General features: G+C 50.2%; 1 protein-coding gene across 5 annotated transcripts in view; it reads right to left on the reverse strand.

Moving 5' to 3' along the window:
* Positions 1–1,809: 1,809 nt before the first annotated feature.
* LOC106584692 (zinc finger protein 609) overlaps positions 1,810–16,971 on the reverse strand; it is a 205,137-nt gene continuing 189,975 nt past the window's right edge. For all 5 annotated transcript variants that reach the window (XM_014170195.3, XM_014170194.3, XM_014170199.3 and 2 more), the window contains 5 exons: positions 11,010–13,416; positions 10,398–10,833; positions 9,632–9,970; positions 9,135–9,213; positions 1,810–7,435 (listed from right to left, as the gene is read on the reverse strand). In XM_014170195.3, coding sequence (XP_014025670.2) covers positions 9,140–9,213; positions 9,632–9,970; positions 10,398–10,833; positions 11,010–13,416 — 3,256 coding nt within the window. In that variant the 3' untranslated portion in view covers positions 1,810–7,435; positions 9,135–9,139. The remainder of the gene's footprint in view (positions 7,436–9,134; positions 9,214–9,631; positions 9,971–10,397; positions 10,834–11,009; positions 13,417–16,971) is intronic.

A 16,971-nucleotide genomic window follows, 5' to 3' on the forward strand; every position in this document is an offset into this window, starting at 1 on the left:
GGAAAGGAGCATCAAGCTCATCACCTTGCACTTTCACCACCTCTGTGAAGTTCATCATAATTTATTTAATCTGTATCCCAATAAACTGTATGTTTCGCGATGAGTCGTAGTGGGAGGACCACACAACATATCATCACATGACCCCAAATTTACTTCGACATGATGGTTATTATATCAATATTTGAGCATAAAGGTGTTTACAACGCCATTTCTCGCATAATTCATTTTAGACACAAAATGATCCCACCATGTCGAACGAACAAATTGTGCCGGCATTTCATGTTTCCATCAGCCTGGTCGTGACTTCTTTTTTTCACGCGTCCGTTAAATTCATCTGCATGATGACATGGTTACCTGGTTACATGGTTACCTGGTTACATGATGACATGGTTACCTGGTTACATGGTTACCTGGTTACATGATGACATGGTTACCTGGTTACATGGTTACCTGGTTACATGATGACATGGTTACCTGGTTACATGGTTACCTGGTTACATGATGACATGGTTACCTGGTTACATGATGACATGGTTACCTGGTTACATGGTTACCTGGTTACATGATGACATGGTTACCTGGTTACATGGTTACCTGGTTACATGATGACATGGTTACCTGGTTACATGGTTACCTGGTTACATGATGACATGGTTACCTGGTTACATGGTTACCTGGTTACATGATGACATGGTTACCTGGTTACATGGTTACCTGGTTACATGATGACATGGTTACCTGGTTACATGATGACATGGTTACATGATGACATGGTTACCTGGTTACATGATGACATGGTTACCTGGTTACCTGGTTACATGATGACATGGTTACCTGGTTACATGATGACACGGTTACCTGGTGACATGGTTACCTGGTTACATGGTTACCTGGTTACATGATGACATGGTTACCTGGTTACATGGTTACCTGGTTACATGATGACATGGTTACCTGGTTACATGGTTACCTGGTTACATGATGACATGGTTACCTGGTTACATGATGACATGGTTACCTGGTTACATGATGACATGGTTACATGATGACATGGTTACCTGGTTACATGGTTACCTGGTTACATGATGACATGGTTACCTGGTTACATGATGACATGGTTACATGATGACATGGTTAACTGGTTACATGATGACATAAGAGGGAAAACTGTTGAAATGTCACCCTGTGTATTCTACCATTCTAACTCTCAACGTTAAGTAGAGACCCTGACTGATTTGTATAATTTGGTCAGGGCCCCACAACGGCCGCTTACGTCCATTAGTGCCTAGGTCCAGCCCTGATGTTGCACTTTGGTATTATAATGCATCACAGTGATATATTATGAGGATGTTATAACTACTTATTACAAGGATTGTAATGCTCTAAGTGTATGCGTGTGCCTCTAGTTTGGAAGTGTATAGTGAATTTGTTTGTATTTGGTGAACCATTATTTGAACTATATCAAAGTCTTTCAATGGATTTTTGTGATTTTTTTTTATGCAAGCAAGTACCAGAATGTTGACACATGGGACCCCGCGTCGTACACATGGACCCGCGTCGTACACATGGACCCGCGTCGTACACATGGACCCGCGTCGTGCACATGGACCCGCGTCGTGCACATGGACCCGCGTCGTACACATGGACCCGCGTCGTGCACATGGACCCGTGTCGTGCACATGGACCCGCGTCGTGCTCATTCACCTGTATCATACGCATTAACTTAAGTGTTTCCTAATAACAACACCTATTGTGATCCATTCCCTTTCATTCCCTGTGGATAAAAAGACAAGACAGACGGGACAGGAGTGATTGTCTCATAAAAAGATTTATTTTTTGCCTAAATGTACAAAGGCAAGTTACAGTATTGTATAAAAAAAGAAATGTGGCAATGTACACTTTACATAAGAGAGAAACCCTGGGGGGAAGGGGGGACGGGGCAAAGAGGGATGAACCAAAACAACACATAGCAATAAAAAAAAGCTGTAAACATCTTTCTTTCAAGTACCGATGACTGATACTGAGCTGCTACTCTGGGGATGTGGGTTTAGGGGGCGGGGTTATGAATAAAGAAACAGGAAAAGGAAATCCTACAAGAACATTCCGTCCTCCCGCGGTGTGAGTAACACAAGGAATGACTCAAGCACAGTGAGACAACACCTCAACAACGGCTGCTGTGGGAGTATGATCAACTCTGTCTGTATTAAAAATAAATTAAAAATCCCCAAAAATGTATCAAGCGCTTTTTTCCACTTATCTTTTAAAAAAAAATTCACCAGCAGAGGTTCTGGTTTAACAGACCCGTTAAATGACTATTAATATATCATCTGGTTCTGATCTCACCTCCCATCTCACTCCATACAGGACGTGTTAAAAGCATTTTTAAAACACTGGCTCTTCTCCCATTGTATAACAAGACATATTTCCAAACAAAACCAAAACCCTCTACTTCAGAGAAAAGGACGGGGGGGAAAAAACATGTAATCTGTGCCAGCACCCAATCACGGCTGAGCATCAACAGTATTGTGGTGAGAGTAGGGCCTATCAACCAGGTCACCTGTCAACAACATTCATACACCAGTAACATATGAACTGACATCACTACAGGACAGAACCAAGTCAACCTTGATGAGCCTACCATAGAAATAGAAGCAATAGAATGGCGTTCCAGCCGTCATTGAACATTGACTTGAATGGAGATCCCCTTTCCTAGTGACTGGATCGTTATGGATCCTACAGGCTTCTTATATTAGTGTTTAGCAGGGTGTTGAAATGGAGCGTGTGTAATTAGGATAACTATTACAGTATTACTGGAATGAATGGACTCTCACAGGGAGCAGTGCTCTGAGCACGGCCTATTTCATTGTTCATGGTAGCATTCGCCTGATCTCTTGGTGAATAAAACGCCACTTTAGTGGCTTTGAGGTCTGTTTCACCGCCGCTGCCACAACAAACGTCTAATTCCCCTCGGCTTCGCTAAATCACATTTATGTATAAAACACACACACACAAAAAAATGTATTTATTAGTTCAGATTTCCTGTGTTGCAGTCCCAAGCACGCCAGATCCATGAAGGGCAAGGAAAGCATCACAGCGAATCAGATTTACAGACAAGCGGTTGAGTGGGCGCTGTGCGGCGGCGGCAGGATTAATGGGATCATGACCAGGAGAAGAGTGGACGCAGTGGGAGAATCTGCTGAGTTCTACCTCTCTATCACTCCTCTGTGGACAGCTGCTCAGCCCTCAGCCTTTGTCTATCCCGGCAGGTAGTAATAACAAAACAAAGCATTCACAAGCAGTATCTCATGGAACCGAAACAAGAGCAACAAATGAGTGAGGGTTAAAATGACAAGGTTGAAATGTGACTTGTTTTCCTTGAGGGTGGTCGAGGCGGCTTGGGAACGTGTGCGACAAGGTGAGTAAAAAAGCATCATGGGCTTCAAGAGTGGGGATACAGGCTACTGGTGGAGGGGGAATAAAAACCGAGGCTACTGAAGGGGTGGAGTCCACAGTTTATCATATTATATCAACAATGGAAGGGGGGGGAGAAGGCTAACAGACAGAAAGCGTAGGACATTTTCCGATAGCATCCAACAACCTTTGAAAAAATAATTCCTCTGTACACTATAAACAGAAACCACAGTGAGAGAGCGGAGATGGGAACAGTGTCCCAAAGCAAATGTGCATCTGACTTGATCCACTAGGAAGGACATTGTGAGGGGCTAATGTTTACACCATGCAGCCAAACACAGACACACAGAGATAGTTGGAAAGGAGAGGGAGGTGAGAGGAAGTGGGCCTGCAGGAGAGACTCCATTTTGCAATTGCGCTCATTCACCAAAAAATGAACAGGGGCATGTGCCAACTCCCAGTAACACAGCACTCCACAACTAGAAGTCCTAGAATAAATATTACAGGAGAGCTGCCCGTCTCTCCACCACTACAGGCCAGAACAGAGGGAGAGAGCTGCCCGTCTCTCCATCACTACAGGCCAGAACAGAGGGAGAGAGCTGCCCGTCTCTCCATCACTACAGGCCAGAACAGAGGGAGAGAGCTGCCCGTCTCTCCATCACTACAGGCCAGAACAGAGGGAGAGAGCTGCCCGTCTCTCCACCACTACAGGCCAGAACAGAGGGAGAGAGCTGCCCGTCTCTCCACCACTACAGGCCAGAACAGAGGGAGAGAGCTGCCCGTCTCTCCATCACTACAGGCCAGAACAGAGGGAGAGAGCTGCCCGTCTCTCCACCACTACAGGCCAGAACAGAGGGAGAGAGCTGCCCGTCTCTCCACCACTACAGGCCAGAACAGAGGGAGAGAGCTGCCCGTCTCTCCACCACTACAGGCCAGAACAGAGGGAGAGAGCTGCCCGTCTCTCCATCACTACAGGCCAGAACAGAGAGAGAGAGCTGCCCGTCTCTCCATCACTACAGGCCAGAACAGAGAGAGAGAGCTGCCCGTCTCTCCATCACTACAGGCCAGAACAGAGGGAGAGAGCTGCCCGTCTCTCCATCACTACAGGCCAGAACAGAGAGAGAGAGCTGCCCGTCTCTCCATCACTACAGGCCAGAACAGAGGGAGAGAGCTGCCCGTCTCTCCATCACTACAGGCCAGCACAGAGAGAGAGAGCTGCCCATCTCTCCACCACTACAGGCCAGAACAGAGAGAGAGAGCTGCCCGTCTCTCCATCACTACAGGCCAGAACAGAGAGAGAGAGCTGCCCGTCTCTCCATCACTACAGGCCAGAACAGAGAGAGAGAGCTGCCTGTCTCTCCATCACTACAGGCCAGAACAGAAGGAGAGAGCTGCCCGTCTCTCCATCACTACAGGACAGAACAGAGAGAGAGAGCTGCCCGTCTCTCCATCACTACAGGCCAGAACAGAGGGAGAGAGCTGCCCGTCTCTCCACCACTACAGGCCAGAACAGAGAGAGAGAGCTGCCCGTCTCTCCACCACTACAGGACAGAACAGAGAGAGAGAGCTGCCCGTCTCTCCATCACTACAGGCCAGAACAGAGGGAGAGAGCTGCCCGTCTCTCCATCACTACAGGCCAGAACAGAGAGAGAGAGCTGCCCGTCTCTCCATCACTACAGGGGGAGAGAGCTGCCCGTCTCTCCATCACCACAGGCCAGAACAGAGAGAGAGAGCTGCCCGTCTCTCCATCACTACAGGCCAGAACAGAGAGAGAGCTGCCCGTCTCTCCATCACTACAGGCCAGAACAGAGAGAGAGAGCTGCCCGTCTCTCCATCACTACAGGCCAGAACAGAGGGAGAGAGCTGCCTGTCTCTCCATCACCACAGGCCAGAACAGAGAGAGAGAGCTGCCCGTCTCTCCATCACTACAGGCCAGAACAGAGAGAGAGAGCTGCCCGTCTCTCCATCACTACAGAGGGAGAGAGCTGCCTGTCTCTCCATCACTACAGGCCAGAACAGAGAGAGAGAGCTGCCCGTCTCTCCATCACTACAGGGGGAGAGAGCTGCCCGTCTCTCCATCACTACAGGGGGAGAGAGCTGCCCGTCTCTCCATCACTACAGGCCAGAACAGAGAGAGAGAGCTGCCCGTCTCTCCATCACTACAGGGGGAGAGAGCTGCCCGTCTCTCCATCACTACAGGCCAGAACAGAGGGAGAGAGCTGCCTGTCTCTCCATCACTACAGGGGGAGAGAGCTGCCCGTCTCTCCATCACCACAGGCCAGAACAGAGAGAGAGAGCTGCCCGTCTCTCCATCACTACAGGCCAGCACAGAGAGAGAGTGCAGCAGTCATATCTACTGAGCATCCACTGTCAGCTCTAGAGAGTTTCCTTTGTGTTCTTACATGTCCCATTGATGAGGGAGGACTGCAGATAATTCATGATGCAGTTTGGTGAGACTGTGGCTTGCAGACCGTTCTCATACATAGTCATGTAGGTCCCAGACACTGTGCACAAACAGACAAAACAAAAGCCTTGTGCACTTTACGACCTGGGCTGCCTGCCTGCCTGTCTGTCTGGCTGCCTGTCTGTCTGGCTGCCTGTCTGTCTGGCTGCCTGTCTGGGAACCCCTCTCCTCCTCCAGCCTCTGCAGTGCCCAGTGAAGATGGATGGAACTAGAAGCAGCATCTGAAGAGTCCAGTCAGCTCCTCTGATCAGCGCAACCTGCCGGGTCACAGAGCTTGGAGAGCACCAGGATGGTACATCCCCGCTCCTCTCCCTTCCTCTTCTCTCTAAGCCAAAGTACCTCCAGGCACAAATATATCCTCTCCCTTTAAGCCGGGGCCCTTGCTGAGCAGCTGGGAGCTGGAGCAGATGCATTGGAGCTACTTTGTAAACTGGATGACCCTTTGGGAAAGGAAACCAGGAGACAGCTGTCACCGCCACCACAGAAAGGTCAGTAGCGTTCAACACAGACGCAAACAGCCAAAGGAGTCTGTTTTACCACTGGGTCAGAGTGAGATGGAAACATGGTCGTCAAGCCAACAAGACATGAAGAAAAAAATCTATCAAATAAACTGCTAAAATAATACAAAAACATGAATAGTGATGAGACTAATGCTGTGGAACGAACGACACACACAAATAAAACTCAACAAAACAAACACGGATAGTTTTACTCTCTGAATGAACTCAAGTAGGCCATTGATAACTTTTCACACAAACAACTACAGATTCAACAGAGTGTGAACTTGAATGTTCCTCCCCCTGTACCTGAACAGAGGAAGAGGAGGGCTGTCTCTGTCAGTATAAGGAGAAGAGCAGCTTCGGCTTGCATAGAAAGCCCAGAGTGGTGGAGAGGGATGGAGACAATGAAAACCAGTCGCTCCCCTTTCAGTCACCCCTCCTCTGGCCCAAACAACGACCCCCCCCACCCCACCAACAACAACAAAACTGAACGAAATAAAATGGGTCCATTGCAAAGAATGTTTTAAAATGTCCTCCGGGTCAGTGGGTAGTTTGGTGGATGGATGAAACAAGTCAAGCTGCAACCCTATTACTCTAAGGCTCAGGGTCAGCCATCAATCCTATAGGTCCATATCTCTATGTAGTGATTTCAAACGTAATCCAGTATGTTTCTGATCGACCCCCTCTCCCATCTGCACTCTCCACTTCCAATATGGCTGTCCGTGTGATAAGGCCTCACTCCATGAGAACGCGTCAGCCACGTCAGGCCGCTCCTCAGACCTTTTAGTCCATCACGTGAGCGGTGCAAAGGAGTGACCGGCTGGCCGGCCAGAGGGGGCTCGGCGAGCCCTCAACCCAGCCACGGGAAGCCTTGCCGTAGGGTGGCCATCCCACTCGCGGAGGGAGGAGGAAGCAGAACATCCGGAACAACCAGGAAGAAACAAAAAAATACACCAAACACCATTGAACTGATGTCTTAAAATGAGCTCTGCAGCAGGCTTCTTCGTGTGATCCCGTCACATGGCTACAAGCAAGGTCGAGGTCTGCCAATCAGGTCTCTCTGTGGGGGAAAAAAGAGATGGGGAGAGTTATATGACAGCAATGCTAAGAATTTAACATCCACATTCAACAAGATGATTGGCCTGTAACTAGCATGAATTAAACAAACCTACATTGTAGTTAGGCCCTACAGATAAATCGCACATACTGTATACACTGACACTTTCAATGAAATGTAGTTGATGTTGGTTCATATGTTGTCCAGCAGAGGGCATCATAGACTGCAGTGTCGTCAAACAACCAGAAATCCTTCTAGTAGTCAGACAGAAGCGTTTATTTTATACAAAAGTATGTGGACACCCCTTCAAATTAGTGCATTCAGCTATTTCAGTTACATTCATTACAGACAGGTGTATACAATTGAGCACACAGCCATGCCATCTCCAAAGACAAACATTGGCAGTAGAATGGGCCTTACTGAAGAGCTCAGTGACTTTCAACGTCGCACCGTCATAGGATGCCACCTTTCCAACAAGTCAGTTAGTCAAATTTCTGCCCTGCTAGAGCTGCCCCTGGAAGTGCTGTTGCAACACTCACTACCGAGATCCAAACTGCCTCTGGAAGCAACGACAGCACAAGAACTGTTCGTCGGGAGCTTCATGAAATGGGTTTCCATCACAAGACTGCTGAGGGGAGGGACGGCTCATAAAAATGGTTGGAATGGAGCTAATGGAATGGCATCAAACGCCTAGAAACCATGGAAACCATGCGTTTTGATGTATTTGATACCATTCCACCTACTCTTGCTCCAGCCGTTACCACGAGCCAGTTCTCCCCAATAAAAGGTACCACCGACTTCCTGTGGTTTCCATGGCTGAGCAGCCGCACACAAGCCTAAGATCACCATGCGCAATGCCAAGCGTCGGCTGGAGTGGTGTAAAGCTTGCCACCATTGGACTCTGGAGCAGTGGAAACTCGTTCTCTGGGGTGATGAATCACGCTTCACCATCTGGCAGTCCGACAGACGAATCTGGGTTTGGCGGATTCCAGGAGAACGCTACCTTCTTGAATGCATAGTGCCAACTGTAAACTTTGGTGGAGGAGGAATAACGGCCTAGGGCTGTTTTTCATGGTTAGGGCTAGGCCCCTTAGTTCCAGTGAAGGAAATCTTAACGCTACAGCATACAATGATATTCTAGACGATTTTGTCCTTTGGGGACCAGTTTGGGGAAGTCCCTTTCCTGTTTCAGCATGACAATGCCCCCCGTGCACAAAGCGAGACAAAGAGAGGTCCGTATAGAAATGGTTTGTCAAGATCGGTGTGGAAGAACTTGACTGGCCTGCACAGAGCCCTTACCTCAACCCCATCGAACACCTTTGGGATGAATTGGAACGTCGACTGCGAGCCAGGCCTAATCACCCAACATCAGTACCTGACCTCACTAATGCTCTTGTGGCTGAATGGAAGCAAGTCCCCTCAGCCATGTTCCAACATCTAGTGGAAAGTCTTCCCAGAAGAGTGGAGGCTGTTATAGCAGCAAAAAGGGAGGGACCAACTCTATATAAATGCCCTCGATTTTGGATTGAGATGTTTGACGAGCAGGTGTCCACATACTTTTGTGGTGTAGCCATGTAGTGTAGCTATATTGGCACTATTCTGGATTAAAGAGCATGTTTAAACATCAGGAAGAAACGTGTGTGTGTGTGTGTGTGAGCAGGGTCAGTTTGTCCATTTGTTGGAGGATCTGGTTCCTCCTTACCATTCTCATCTCCGTGCGGGGGGGTACATGGAGGGGGAGGAGGCTTGTTGACTGGCAACTATGGCTGATGAAGAGAGACCTGTGAAGGAAGAGCCACTCGTTAGATACACCTCCATATATTCAGAACTCCAGATTTAGTCAATACACTGAGTTACGGATGATATTTTCTTATTGTTTTCTTTTCTGTAATACCTTAGGTAGGAGAAAAAGGTCTTACAAAGTTATATCATTTTACAGTTAGGTGATTGCCATAGAAAAGCGTTCTATTGGAGCAGCTAGCCAACGCTGAAGGCTGAGATGTGTCCTTGTGAGTTCTATTGGAGCAGCTAGCCAACGCTGAAGGCTGAGATGTGTCCTTGTGAGTTCTATTGGAGCAGCTAGCCAACGCTGAAGGCTGAGATGTGTCCTTGTGAGTTCTATTGGAGCAGCTAGCCAACGCTGAAGGCTGAGATGTGTCCTTGTGCTTGTTTGTGGGCGGGCGTCCAGCCATCACTTACCTGTGGCGTAGGACAGGTCATACTGCCCCGAGAGCAGCGGGTAGCCCAGGTGGTGATGGGAAGGCATGATGCGCTGCGAGGGAGAGGAACGCGGCCGGTCCATGTCTCGCTCGCGCTCGGCCACAGAGCGCTCCCGTTCCCGGTCATGCGAGGAGGTCTTGTCGCTGACCGTGGGCGACTTGCTCTTGTACTGGCTGGCGTGCTGGTGAAGGATGTCCAGGGCCTTGGCCTCGGAGGACGACTTGCCACTGACCGTGGGGCTGGCCCGCATCGCCTTCTCGCCGCCTTCCTCGCCCGGCCCCATCTTACTGCCATAGGGGGAGAAGGAGTAGTAGGACCCTGTCGGTGAGAGAGGAGGTTAAACACCATGACACTGGAGTCATTAAGTGTTCCCTTTTACAATCAAAGAAACCTGAAAATTAATGCATATCAGGGTTCATTCATTATTTATTTGATTTTTTCAATTTTGTTCATCATCACAATACAGATTTTAACAATCCAATGGCAGAGCTGTATGTACAGTGCATTCGGAAATACTTCTATAAATAAGGTACTTGTTTTTTTATTTTGAATACATTTGCAAAAAAATTCAAATAACCTGTTTTCGCTTTGTCATTATGGGGTATTGTGTGCAGATTGATGATGGAAAAAAAGCCATTTAATCCATTTTAGAATAAGGCTAACGTAACAAAATGTGGAAAAAGGGAAGGGGTCTGAATACTTTCTGAATGCACTGTATCCTGTAAGCAGTGGCATTAACTCTTACCAGGGTAGTTCTGCATCATGACTGATGGCATCCCGCGGTAGCCCGGGTGGCTGGGGTCATAGCCCTGGCCGTAGGCGTAGGCTCCATGCATGTAAGGCATGTAGCCTTGGTGCTGGGCCATGGGAGAGGAGAACTGCATGTGGCCAGCGGTGGCCCTTGGGTCCTTTCCCACCCCCCGGTGTTCCTCCAAAGCCAAAGACAACCGGGGCTCAACCCCCTCTTTGCTCTCCTCCTTCGGGGTTGCGTCTTTGGGCCGAGCCCTCTCTTCCCTGCCCTCCTTGCCCTTTCGGTCTCTGTCTCGTTCCCGGTCTCTGTTGTCTCTGTCCCGCTCTCCTCGGTCTCTGTCTCTTTCCCTGTGGCGCTCCACGTCCTGTGGTTTCTGAGCCTCAGGGTATTTGCTGGGGTAGAGGTAAGGCCACAGCCGCGAGTCAGGCTCCTGAAAACAACACAAAACATCTCATTACAGACGTCTCATCAGTTGTGCCCTACAAAAATTAACCTTCACTTAAACATTTCCCAGAATACACAAACCAGCATGCACTTCTACTCAGTTTTATAGTGATCATTTGACATACATTTGTCTAACATCCAATCACAACCGTGTCAGGTTACCTGTCTGTACCACATGGCCTGTTCCATGGCCGAGGGCCTGCCGGACTCCATGCCCGCCTTGGGTTCATCCCCCTTCCCGTGGTGCCCTCCTTCACTCAGCTTCATCTTCAGCCCCTCAGCCTGCTGGGCCGGCGCCTTGGCGTCCTCCCCCTTGGGCATGATGACCGATGACTTGGTCTGCTCCGAGGAGGACGAGGGCTCTTTGGGCGGCTTGCCCTGGGGCGGCCCGCCTTTGCCCAGATCTGTGACACTGGGAGCCTTGGAGAGGGTGGGGGGCACCAAAGCCTTCTGCTTCCATTCCTCACCCCGCTCCTTCCCTGAGGAGCCCTCTCGCTCTCGCTCCTTTCCAGCAGCGTCTGATTTCTTCTCGGCGGCGCGGTGCTGCTCGGCTACCACCTGCCTCTGCCGCTCATCGTACTGCTGTCGGTAGGCCGGGTTGGTGTTCAGCAGGTGGTTGTGGTAGGCCTGGTCCGGGTGGTAGGCGTACGGGGGGACGTAGGCATACTGGTTGTAGTAGAGAGGCTGCATATACATGTTGGAGCGCTGCTGGATGACCGAGGCCTGTTGCTGCTGCTGTTGCCCCGGTCCAGAGGCACCTATCTCGGGCTTACGCTCCTCTTGCTGCTCCTGCTTGACCTTACGCTCCTCCTGCTGCTCCTGCTTGACCTTACGCTCCTCCTGCTCCTCTTTTTTCACCTTGACCTGGGCCCCCTCCTGTTGCGTGCCCCCCGTGGCCAATACCCCCGGGCTAGGGTTAGGGTTGGCGTAGTTTGGGGAGTAGTAATTCTCGTAGCCGGGATAGTAGGGGGACTCCTTGCTGGCTGTTTGGGTGGGGAACAGGGCCTTCTTGGCCCCCTCTCGGGTGGCCTGCTCCTCGGACTTGACTCCCTTGACGCCCTCCACCCGGCCCTCGCCGTCCTCGCCCGCATCCGATATGTCAGAGTAGGCCGGGCTGTTGGTCTTCACCGAGGAGTTGTCGGCTCCGTTCTGTGTGACCACATGGAGTGGGGTGAGGGGCTGGGCCATGCCACCAGCCTCTATCCTGCTGGCCACGCCGATGGAGGGACTGGGAGCGTTGTCGGTGAAGCTGTAGATCTTGTCCGCCTCGGCCTTGATGCTGGCCAGCCGGCTCTGGTGGGGGTCTGATGAGCCGTTCAGCAGCCCGTCGCCTTTGCTCCCCGGGTCCGAAGATTCAGAGTACGGGCTCTTGCCTTCCTCTGGCTTTCCCCCTTTCCCTTTGGGGCTATCTCCCTCCTTTCCTGCCTCCTTCTTCTTCTTGTCTTTCTTCTTCTTGTCCTTGGAGCCGCTCAGCGCTGGGTTCACAGACGAGGGGTCTCCCAGGGCCGAGGGCTTGGGCTGGATCGCTTTCAGCTGAGGGCTCTTGGGGATAGACTGAACTGCTGAACCAATGGCAGGGGTGGAGCCAGGGCTGGCTGCAGGGAAGCCGCCTGCCGTCTGTAGGGAGTAGAGCTGCTGAGGTGGTATGGTCGGGGCGATGGGCCGCGTTGATTTCATGCCCTTCTGGGCCAGCTTATCTGCCTTGGAGCCGCTACCCGTCTTCTTGGCCTTGTCCTTCTTGTCGTCCATGCCGTCGTTGCTGGCCTCGTCCGTTAGGCAGGGCCCGTCCTCACAGCCATCCATGGGCATGCCCCCTGCCTCTAGATCGACCTCGCAGGGCTTCTTTTTACCCTGCTTGGAGCCAAACTTACCCGAGGAGGGCGACGGAGTCTGGGCCTCAAAGCCCCTACCCTTGGGCGTGACTGAGCGGGCCGGTGACAAGCAGCCCTTTTGAGAGATGGAGGCCCCATTGCAGCTGCTCGGATCGGGGTGGAGCGTAGAGTCCTCCCCGTACTCACTGTCCCCGTCCATGTCCAGCTTGATGTCATCATCATTGTGGGCACGGGCCTGGTGGTACTTGAGGCCATTAATGTGCTTGTACTTCTTGTTGCAGTTGGGGTGCGGGCAGTCAATGAGCACCGGCGAAGGGCAGTTGCGGTCGAGTTGCTGCGGGGGCAGTGGCTCCATCTTTATGCTGGGTTTGCCAGGGAGGACGGCGTGAGGTGGCTGGGGCACTCCTCCAGGGCCGCTGTTGGAGTTGGTGCGCATGCGTTTGCTGCCCTTGGTGTCCTCCGAGCTGGAGTTGGGCTCCATGTCTGAAGCGGGCTTGTTCTTGCGCTTGTTAGCTGACGAAGGGCTGGCTTTGATGTCTTCTGTGTTGCTGTTGGGCGGCGTGCCCCGCCGGCCCTTGCTGCTGCTGTTGGCGGCGCGCGTCTTGCTGGTGCCGCTGCCCTTGTTGTCTGACGAGTTGCTATTCTCGTTGACGGGTGTGTTTCCATTAGGCCTTATCCTCTTTCCCCGGCCCCGGCCGTTCCTCATCTCCAAGTCACTGGTGGGAGACTCACAGAACCTGGAGGAAAACCAAAGCCAGAGAATTAAACCTATCTGCCATTAATACCCCACCACAATAACAGAGCCTCAAACCAGTGAACTCACTGCCCTCATCAATCCCCACCACAATAACAGAGCCTCAAACCAGTGAACTCACTGCCCTCATCACTCCCACCACAATAACAGAGCCTCAAACCAGTGAACTCACTGCCCTCACCAATCCCCACCACAATAACAGAGCCTCAAACCAGTGAACTCACTGCCCTCATCAATCCCCACCACAATAACAGAGCATCAAACCAGTGAACTCACTGCCCTCACCAAACCCCACCACAATAACAGAGCCTCAAACCAGTGAACTCACTGCCCTCATCAATCCCCACCACAATAACAGAGCATCAAACCAGTGAACTCACTGCCCTCACCAAACCCCACCACAATAACAGAGCCTCAAACCAGTGAACTCACTGCCCTCACCAAACCCCACCACAATATCAGAGCCTCAAACCAGTGAACTCACTGCCCTCATCAATCCCCACCACAATAACAGAGCCTCAAACCAGTGAACTCACTGCCCTCACCAAACCCCACCACAATAACAGAGCATCAAACCAGTGAACTCACTGCCCTCATCAATCCCCACCAACAGCCAACAGACAGAAGCTAGATATTAAAACAATACTAACTAAATCTGGTGAACCACTCAACGGAGCTCTCACAATCCTGTTGCTATTCTCAGTCTCTGAATCATCACCACTCCGAGGAGGGCTAGTACTAGCGGCCCTGGGAGAGGACCTGGACCCGAGACAGATTCTGATCCTCTCGTTATCCCCCAATCTCGACAGCCCAGTGTGTTCTGACAGATCGCCAAGTGCCACGGCGCTTGACAGGATTAGACAACGCTGATCAGATAGGAGATAACATCCTGCTTTTACACAACAGCCAACAGGGGGTAGAGAGAGAGAGGTAACGAGAGAGAGAGAGGTAACGAGAGAGAGAGAGAGAGAGAGAGAGAGGTAACGAGAGAGAGAGAGAGAGAGGTAACGAGAGAGAGAGAGAGAGGTAACGAGAGAGAGAGGTAACGAGAGAGAGAGAGAGAGGTAACGAGAGAGAGAGAGGTAACGAGAGAGAGAGAGAGAGAGGTAACGAGAGAGAGAGAGAGAGAGAGAGAGAGGTAACGAGAGAGAGAGAGAGAGAGAGAGAGAGAGAGAGAGAGAGAGAGAGAGAGAGCACAGCCTTGCCATTGAAAAGGGTAGACACAGGAAAACCTGGCTCCCTGTAGAGGAAAGGCTGTGCAACCTCTGCACAACAGCAGAACCTGAGACGGAGCTGCATTTCCTGACAAAATGTAAAAAATATAAAACAATTAGAGAGTGTCATTTTCCCAAATTTGAAACCCTTATTCAAGGTTTCAAAGACCTCTCTGATGAGAGTAGGCTACCCGTCCTGTTGGGGGAGGACGCAGAGAGCTGTGGGTTGGCAGCGCACTACATTGCTGCCTGCCATAAGATGAGGGACAGTGTCTGACAGACCAATCAACCTGCACATGTCCTCTACTGTATGCTTATTGTTATTGTTCAATGTATGGTTATTTTGACCCTTGGTTATTGTTGTTACTGTTGTCCTGTTGACAATTTTGATTCTCATTTTTTATTTATATTGTAAATATCCAAAATAAGCTTTGGCAATATGTACATTGTTACGTCATGCCAATAAAGCAAATTGAATTGAGAGAGCGAGGAAACGAGAGAGAGAGCGAGGAAACGCGAGAGAGAGAGAGGTATCGAGAGAGAGAGAGAGAGAGAGAGAGAGAGAGAGAGAGCGAGCGCGAGGTATCGAGAGAGAGAGAGAGAAATAACGAGAGAGAGACAAAGAGGTGGGCGAGAGAGACATGCTCAACTTGAGCTCCTGATATATTTCATATTTTTTTCTTCTTAAAATGAGATAAACACTCGAATCTAAAAAGAATTCCAGACAAGTGATGAACAACAACTCTATTCAATCAGAATAGAAAAAAAGTAACTTTGCGCCTCAAGTTAAGAAGTTTTGACTCTAGCTAGCTAGCTACACAACAAAGACCTAGCCAGCAGACTAACAAGCTAGCCAGAAGAAACGAGCGAGAACAATCCTAGCAAGGGGAGGTAATACAACTACATCAAAAGACCACACTGAGTGAGTAAACCAAAAAGGAGCACGGACTAACTTTAAAACATATCTTCTGTTTTTTGGTGTGAAGATTTGTCACTCTTTTTGCCGTTTTTTTGAGCTAAATTAGAGCTAGCTAACAACAACAGCAGATAAACAAACTACCATTAAGGAGAGAGAGGACACCACCAGTGACACGCCCTCCCACAAGACAGACTCCACCAGCACCACCCTCACCCCTACTCTCCCCACCCAAAAAGGCACATCCAGCACCTCTCTTCCCACCATAGTGGAGGACACGCCCCAGGAGGAGATCGACCCCTTCAGTGCAGAGCAGGCTCAGGCCCTCCTCACCACCATGGCTGCCATGAGGGATGAGTTCCCCAGACTGGAGGGGGAGGTGGTCCTGCTGAGGGGGAGCGCGAGGAAACAGCAACCAGACCTTAGAGGAGCTCCTAACCAAGGTGTTAACATCAACCAGACCTTAGAGGAGCTCCTAACCAAGGTGTTAACATCAACCAGACCTTAGAGGAGCTCCTAACCAAGGTGTTAACATCAACCAGACCTTAGAGTAGCTCCTAACCAAGGTGTTAACATCAACCAGACCTTAGAGGAGCTCCTAACCAAGGTGTTAACATCAACCAGACATCCTCACCTTAGAGTAGCTCCTAACCAAGGTGTTAACATCAACCAGACCTTAGAGTAGCTCCTAACCAAGGTGTTAACATCAACCAGACCTTAGAGGAGCTCCTAACCAAGGTGTTAACATCAACCAGACATCCTCACCATAGAGGAGCTCCTAACCAAGGTGTTAACATCAACCAGACCTTAGAGGAGCTCCTAACCAAGGTGTTAACATCAACCAGACATCCTCACCTTAGAGGAGCTCCTAACCAAGGTGTTAACATCAACCAGACCTTAGAGTAGCTCCTAACCAAGGTGTTAACATCAACCAGACCTTAGAGGAGCTCCTAACCAAGGTGTTAACATCAACCAGACCTTAGAGTAGCTCCTAACCAAGGTGTTAACATCAACCAGACCTTAGAGGAGCTCCTAACCAAGGTGTTAACATCAACCAGACCTTAGAGGAGCTCCTAACCAAGGTGTTAACATCAACCAGACCTTAGAGGAGCTCCTAACCAAGGTGTTAACATCAACCAGACATCCTCACCTTAGAGGAGCTCCTAACCAAGGTGTTAACATCAACCAGACATCCTCACCTTAGAGGAGCTCCTAACCAAGGTGTTAACATCAACCAGACATCCTCACCTTAGAGGAGCTCCTAACCAAGGTGTTAACATCAACCAGACATCCTCACCTTAGAGGAGCTCCTAACCAAGGTGTTAACATCAACCAGACATCCTCACCATAGAGGAGCTCCTAACCAAGGTGTTAACATCAACCAGACATCCTCACCTTAGAGGAGCTC

The sequence above is a fragment of the Salmo salar genome, chromosome 23 (genome assembly GCF_965601325.2).
Source record: "Salmo salar chromosome 23, fSalSal1, whole genome shotgun sequence".
In the NCBI taxonomy this organism is placed as follows: Eukaryota; Metazoa; Chordata; class Actinopteri; order Salmoniformes; family Salmonidae; genus Salmo; species Salmo salar.